The sequence below is a fragment of the Macrobrachium nipponense genome, chromosome 18, assembly GCF_015104395.2.
Source record: "Macrobrachium nipponense isolate FS-2020 chromosome 18, ASM1510439v2, whole genome shotgun sequence".
NCBI lineage: Eukaryota > Metazoa > Arthropoda > Malacostraca > Decapoda > Palaemonidae > Macrobrachium > Macrobrachium nipponense.
The window spans coordinates 65,324,465-65,332,473 of record NC_087211.1 but is presented as its reverse complement, the minus strand read 5'-3'; the positions used below and the strand labels follow the sequence as shown (position 1 = coordinate 65,332,473).

The 8,009-nt window shown below is 36.6% G+C and overlaps 2 protein-coding genes across 5 annotated transcripts in view; both read right to left on the bottom strand.

Annotated features, from left to right (window-relative positions):
- LOC135197103 (protein tramtrack, beta isoform-like) overlaps positions 1 to 2,018 on the bottom strand; it is a 56,798-nt gene extending 54,780 nt beyond the window's left edge. For 2 of the 3 annotated variants that reach the window (XM_064224066.1, XM_064224068.1), the window contains exon 1: positions 1,925 to 2,018. The gene's annotated coding sequence lies outside the window, so the exon portion shown is untranslated. Of the gene's footprint in view, positions 1 to 1,648; positions 1,827 to 1,924 lie in introns of those variants that run through there. The other variant, XM_064224067.1, reaches the window with a different exon arrangement.
- A 2,909-nt stretch (positions 2,019 to 4,927) lies between these two features.
- Positions 4,928 to 8,009, bottom strand: part of LOC135197102 (alpha-(1,3)-fucosyltransferase C-like) — an 81,761-nt gene continuing 78,679 nt past the window's right edge. For both annotated transcript variants that reach the window (XM_064224063.1, XM_064224065.1), the window contains one exon: positions 4,928 to 5,631. In XM_064224063.1, the coding sequence (XP_064080133.1) occupies positions 5,355 to 5,631 (277 nt within the window). In that variant the 3' untranslated portion in view covers positions 4,928 to 5,354. The remainder of the gene's footprint in view (positions 5,632 to 8,009) is intronic.

The following is an 8,009-nucleotide window of genomic DNA, read 5'->3' as shown; positions in this document are numbered from 1 at the left end:
GTCCATTCGCCCCAGACCCAACTTCATCGGTATATGATGTGCGCCAACTCCTCAATATTGAGTTGTTGTGCCCAAACTCACAATTAAAAAGAATATTACACACTGGATGTAATAAGAATAGTTTTCGTATACAAATTAAGTTCTTGCGCTCCAAATCCTTTTTTAAAGGAACTCAATTCAGGAGAAAAAATGATTAAACACATAGGATGTAGTAATAATAGCTTTATATTCTTTATCACTTCGCAAAAACAGACAATGCACAGGTATGGTGGCAGGGCAGTCGCCATGATGGAAGTGTGGCTATAAGCAATATTTTCACTCGAAAGTAACCTCATTTGGCTGGTTCGAATTGTTTGAAATTATTCGTTCAGCCATTGATCCGAAGTATAATTATATGGTATTTGCATGAGAGTTAGGGCGCATCAACTTCCCCACAAGTAGATGTGCCCCAACTTATGGGGCAAACGGACTTGGGGCGCATCGTCACAGGGACGAATGGACCTGCTACCCAGATAAAGCGCTCATTTTTTTTCATTGTTTTCCATGATTCAATAAATATTTGATAAATCTGTGTGCAATTTGGACCCTTACAATGTAGATTTACCACCTATAAATTGTTAAAGTCACGTTCCCTGCTGGCTTGCGTGTTTTGTAGGCCACAAGAACTTTCTGTTAACAAATACAGCCTAGGCTATAAATGTTCTTAAATATTCTAAGGATTTACACTTGTCAGTGCTTTCAATGTAGACTAATGCAATTATCCAGTCTTTTTATCATTTCTTGTTGGACTAAATAAATAGTACATTTCCAATAAAACTGATATTACACTTCTACAAATACCTATTGATATTTATCACGGTAGATCTAGGGTACTTATCCGCGGCGGCCTAGACTATGGCAGTTGCGGTTTTTCAATGCAGTTTTACCTACTGAACAAGAATTTTAAGTAATATTTATTCGGACGACTGTAATTAACCCCCCAGGGGCCAGTAATAAACACAGCGAAATACATTGGACGACCCCCAATCCCTAGTGGATGTCGTATCCGCGGTTACGTTCCTTGCAGTCCGTGCGGACTGCTTCTGTAGAAATACCTTTATCACTTTTCTCTAATTGCACAGAGTAGATAGGCTTCTACATTTCCCAGATTCACAAACAGGCCTACGCAAAAAAAGATCTGTTAGGCGGCGTAGGTTTCGGCCTACCCGCTGAAATTCTTCGGGTGACGCAAAGAAAAACTCCTATAAAAGTCATTTGTAGTAAAGACTGGATGTAGTATTGGGATTTGGGTAGTTATGGCCATGCCAATGCAGCTGTTGTTATCAATCAATGTTCCTTAAATGTTGGTGACGGATTTCCGTGCAACCACGTTGACGATTTCTTGGCCTAAGCCTCCTACCATTCAAGATAGGCCTACCTAGTAATTCCCGACTAAGATAATCATTACTAGGCTGTGACTAGCTTACAGGCGTGAATAGAACTGAGGATTATTGTCTTTTCTTATGATCCTCACGGTCAAAGAACGAACGCACACAGCCAAGCTGCCAAAAACAAGGTTAACCTCACCCTCAGCGAGGCAAGGCCTACCGTAACTACCTAGGCGAGGTCGGGCATTACCTCGCATCGCCCTCATCCTACGCTTTAGTACCTCACGAAACTTTCGTCGTCGACGCTTCCTATACGTGGCAGACAAGCAAGGATATCAGGACATCAATCCTTCGGGATTATCACGCGAGTCCAGGAGACATGACGACCTCGCCTCTGGACGACAGAGGAAGAAGGAACCGATTGTTTACATGGAGCTGACCTCCACTTTTCGCCTTATTCTATCGCTCTGGCGCCACTCGAGAGGGCCCACAATACCTTTACGGCTGTCTCTCGGCAGCATGGACGTAATGAAAGCGACTTTAATTGAATGACCAACCTGGGGACGTTTGTATGACCTCGGCTGACCTCTCCCCCCAAGGTAAATATTGCAGGAAAAACACCTCGCGCCTCCCTCCCTCCCAGATCTCGCACTCGCTCGGTGACACCGAAGCCTTGTGAAAAGTATCAAATATCAAAATAACGAATGGATTTCAAGGTTTGTCTCTTTCTCTTTAAATTGAATCGCTATAAATAATTACGTGTTAGTTTACGAATGCCATTTCACCCACGTTTTCTCTATAAAACTAAGTTTCGCTTACATTACTGGAATCATCCCAGAAGTAAGGAAACAAGTACTTTTTGCTGAACCGAGTTATTTGACCTTGAAAATGTGTCTATTAATTCGTCTATAACAGTTTAAGCAGCAAATGGAACTTTTCAGCTAAATTTGAGGCTATCAAACAGTATCGTGATACGTTTCCGACAGGTTTCCTAAGACCCTGTTTCATGAATTAGTGATTGGGCTTTGATTTAGATGTAATGACCTTTTTCTCATGTGGTTGAGACCTTTTCAGCGTGATTACAACTGCCGTACATTCTAAGAAATTTGCAACACGATTTATATTATATATATTAGATATAATATATATATAGTATATATATATAGATATATCATATATATAATATATATACATATATATATATATCTAATAAAAGGAGCCCATAAAACAACCAAAATCGTAGAGAGAAAAGTAACTACAAATTTTCAGGAGACTGCTGTCTCTCTTTGGCTTCAGGTTATACCTGAAGAGAGAGGACAGCAGTCTCTGAAATATAGTACTTTTCTCTCTACATTTTGGTGTTTTTATGGGGTCCTCTTTTATTAGATGGAATTCTGTTGTTACAGAACACTTTTACCAGTCATTAATATAATATATATATATATCTATATATATATATATATATATATATATATATATATGTATATATATATATATAGTGTGTATGTGTTTCCACTGATTTCTTTGTCAATTACAATACGTAACGTCAGTAACGCTTTTGGACAAAACTCTACAGCAGCCTGTCATTTGTACCACCATTAAATCATATATAATTAGCATTTCCTAACGCCTGTGCACCACTCACGAAAAATGACGATTAAATTCTTTACTTGATAGTCCAATCGGACGGATGACAGTGTGAATGTAGTAAACACTTTGCATTTCCATTTTATATTAATTTACGAATACGGTTTGCTCTGCTAAGCAGAAAAGAGGTAGAGTCATCTACAGATACAAATATTTATACAACTGAAAGTGAGTTCGAGCTTACGTAAATTAACAGAATGTCGAGGAAATTAAAAACCAAAAATGTTAAGATCAGTACACGGCACTTTGGTAGCGCGCTTCACACTGCCTCACGTGAACTTATAAGAGTCTAGCTAGCAGAACTATTTAATTGTAGTGCTTCCTAAAAATAATAGTAATAAAGTAAAAAATAGAGTACCTACATACCATCATAGGTATATAGAAAAATGATTAAGAGATAAGACCCTCTCTCTCTCTATCTAGATATCTAGATACTATCTATCTATATATATATATATATATATATATATATATATATATATATATATATATATATATATATAACATTTGGGAAATGCTTTAAAAAATTGGTGCCGTGCGCACTTCCAGGAAGTGGCAAAAAGAAGAAAATAACAGAGGCTCATATATGTACAAGGAAGGTTTAGGTGTCTATAAGCCTGCAAGCATACTTTCAAACAAGTGTCAAACAAAGCGCCTTGTTCAAAGAATACTCAAGTGTCTGAGTTCTGAAATTAATATTTCAGACAGCAAAACCAGAAGAAAGCTGGAGAATTTGGTTTATGCAGAAACAATCAGATATCTGTGAGAGTGACAGCCGAAGAGTACCAAGTAGAAGAAACTGCCGAGAGCGCTAACTTTTAAAGTGGTAGGTACTTGTCGATACATCAAATCTGATGATCTGTTGACAGATTAAAATCCAGTTAAGCTCGAGGGAAAAAGTAAGTAGTAAGAAGAGAGTTCAGTATTCCTACTCTACACAGTGATGTACTAGTACATGCTCCCAATCCAAATGAACTCGTGCAACGTTCTTAGGAGAATTGTTTAGCCTTTCTTGAGTGTCCTACATCTTATATGTTTGCTAAAAGTACTGGCAGCTGGGGGGAACATAACAGTCCCTGTCTCATCGATAAATATCTGGATGAGGAACGAATCTCCCGTGAAAAATACTCCCTGAACAAAAAAACAAAAAAATACACACACACACACAAACGCAGAAAAGTACTCAAATAATGAAGCAACGTTTGGCGTCTGAGATTGCTAATATTGGCAGATAACAATCATGTCAAATGAATTGAGTCTATTGAAATATACCTACATTCCTTATAATATCCTCTTCATTAAATTAGTTTACGTTATTCTGAGGACCGACCACACTAGACAAAATTGATTCCTGATAAGACACCTTTTCACTCTTTACTTTGACTCGGTAAATAAATGCAAGAGCAGTATCCACGTTCTCTTCAATATTCTATAATATGATGATATGCACTCCTGTTGCAAAGAAAGGGTAAAAAAAATACGGTAAAGATAAAGGCTATGGTTGTAAGAATTAGAGATACTAAGTCCACAAAACACGGCTGACAACATCGCAATTTATTTTCAGGATCACATAAAACTTCAAATAAAATAGCTGGTAGAGAAGTCTGCCACTCTTCAGTCAAAATAAAACTTCGTAGTCACTGTTCATTTGGTTGCCTACTTCACATGAAATTCAAATGAAACTTTCGGTGAAGTTTGTCATCGTTTGATGGATTTCCGTCTTCTTCTCCTCGATTTTCACAAGAGTTTTGCGTTCAGGGTAAGGTAACAAATATCAAATAGAACTCAAGGCAAGAAATGTGTTATCTTTCAAAAACCACACTTCGTAGCCACTTGAAACTACATATACAACTCTTCTTTGTTATCTGAATTCCACTGGAGCCATTAGCTCAGGACAATATAAAAAAAAAAACTCTTGGTCATAGATTTATTAAATTAAAAACATAAAATCTAAACTTCATAGCCTCTGAACGCTTCAAGTTCTTCTTTCTTCTTCTTTATTTTAGTTATCTGGCTTCTTTTACAGGAGCCAATGTACTCCCCTGCAAAATTAGATCAGAAATACAAAGATTAGTCATGCTAACTTTTATTTGTTGAGGAATATTAGTTTGTTTATATCGTGTGTGTTAGCAATGAGTGAAGGTATGGGATAAATCATGAATTATCTAAATCACACGAGCTTCCTATTCTTCTTCTTGGAAATCGGAACAGAGACGAGGGAGAGCACGATAATGAACAGTCTTCTCTATATCTATGGTGACAGCCTCACAGCCTACGTCTTCTTCCACTTCTTCTTCTTCTCTTTCTCGTTCTTTTTCCTATTCTTCTTCTCCGAATTACTCATAAGAAGGACTCCACCATCTTGCGAAAGAGCTTGATCCCGGCGTCGACTTTGGTGACCATTAGCCTGAGATCATGGCGCGGATATTGCAGGAAGGAGTAGCGAGTGGTGCAATTGTTCACTTCCTTCCACCACCTCTGGGGGTTCTTCACGGATGAAGGCGCCTGGTCGAAGTGAAGGCGGTGACAAAGCTCGCACATCGGTGGAGGAACCATCACCCGCCAGTAGTTCCGCCACAGGTGGTACTTGTTGTACAGGGCGGAACTCGAACCTAACCTGTCATGGGGGAAGATTGGAACGGTGTTTATGCACTTATATATTTCTTAACAAAATAAGGGTTCTATAAATCCTATTCTTAAAAACACTAAGCAAAATAAAATTGAGGAAAACTAAAAACTAAAAAAAACGTGGAAGGGAACAGAAAAAATAAAAGAATGAACTTGTATAATTTTAATCTTGAGAATGAATACTTTGCATTTTGAAGATGTGGAACAAACACCTTAGTTTTCAAGAAACCTGCAGGTGGGTCTACCCACCTCTTTCTGTGTTGCTGTTCTTCACTTTCTACTTTCTGAAGACTGCATAAGTGAATTAAATTGTAATAAAATTTTAACACACACACACACACACACACACACACCACACACACACACACACACACACACACACATATATATATATATATATATATATATATATATATATATATATATATATATATATATATATATATATGAATATATCACATCACCGTGATTCAATATAAATTATTCGAGCTACAAATGGTCCTTTAATATCTAATTCGCTCTACATTGGAATTAATATAATTTCATTTACGTAAACCGAAAAGGAATTTTTCAGGTGATAATAATTTCGTCCTCTCTGTCCCCTGAGCGGTGGTTCGAACCCACGAGAGGACGAAATTATTATCAACTGAAAAATTCCCCTTCGGTTTACATATATGAAAATATATTAATTAGAGGGTAGAGCGAATTAGATATTAAAGGACATTTGTAGCTCGAATAATGTATATAATATATATATATATATATATATATATATAGATATATATATATTATATATATATATACGTATATATATAAAGGTTTTTGCCACAAAGGAAAAAATGAAAAGTGAGATAGCCAAGCATTTTCGGTCTAGTACGACCCTTTACTCAGGCACAACTGATCTTACAGAGGAAAAACATAGTCAAAGTAGGCTTAATATCCAAACTGACATTACAAGATTAGCAATAAGGTCGATTTCACTCTACAGAAACGAGGAAACGCCTGAGGGCAGGATAAGCGAATTTTCAGGCAGCCACACCTTGGAGGATACACAAGTGGTCAACAGATGATTCATCCAGAAAGCAATACATTTTGAAAAAACAAGGAGGCATATACAACGTATTATCATGAAACTTACAAAAATGTTCCCCAAAAAATTAATGAAAAGACGAAAAAAAGGCATATAAATATATCGAGCAAGAGAGAGAGAGAGAGAGAGAGAGAGAGAGAGAGAGAGAGAGAGAGAGAAATAATAACTATATACATGTGGGACTATTTATTAGTAGTTCATTTATTTTAAGGTCCTTCATAAACATTTTACAAATATACGGGTCCAAATGGTACAATCTCGGACTAAGATTTAGGTTGTTTTTATTAGTGATTTGTATAATTGCTGATTCCAGTAAATTTCTTGAAACATAATCATTAGATCTAGCAATTACAGAGGTATCACCCCAATTAATACAATGAGATTTTTCACTCAGATGGATAAACAGTGCATTTGAAGTCTGGGCTGTTCTAACTGAATACATATGCTGCTTAATACGTATTCAGTATGTACTCAGTTAGAACAGCCCAGACTTCAAATGCACTGTTTATCCATCTGAGTGAAAAATCTCATTGTATTAATTGGGGTGATACCTCTGTAATTGCTAGATCTAATGATTATGTTTCAAGAAATTTACTGGAATCAGCAATTATACATATCACTAATAAAACAAACCTAAATCTTAGTCCGAGATTGTACCATTGGACCCCGTTATATTTGTAAAATGTTTATGAAGGACCGTTAAAATACAAATGAACTACTAATAAATTAGTCCCACATGTATATAGTTATTATTCTCTCTCTCTCTCTCTCTCTCTCTCTCTCTCTCTCTCTCTCTTCTCTCTCTCTCTCTCTCTCTCTCTTGCTCGATATATTTATATTCCTTTTTTTTCGTCTTTTCATTAATTTTTTGGGGAACATTTTTGTAAGTTTCATAATAATACGTTGTATATGCCTCCTTGTTTTTTCAAAATGTATTGTTTTCTGGATGAATCATCTGTTGACCACGTGTGTATCCTCCGAGGTGTGGCTGCCTAAAAATTCGCTTATACTGTTCTCAGGCGTTTCCTCGTTTCTGTAGAGTGAAATCGACCTTATTGCTAATCTTGTAATGTCAGTTTGCATATTATGCCTACTTTGACTATGTTTTTCCTCTGTAAGATCAGTTGTGCCTGAGTAAAGGGTCGTACTAGACCGAAAGTGCTTGGCTATCTCGCTTTTCATTTTATCCTTCGTGGCAAAAACCTTTATTTATACATAGCATCACGTTTTATATACTTCGTGATCAAGTTATTAATATATATATATATATATATATA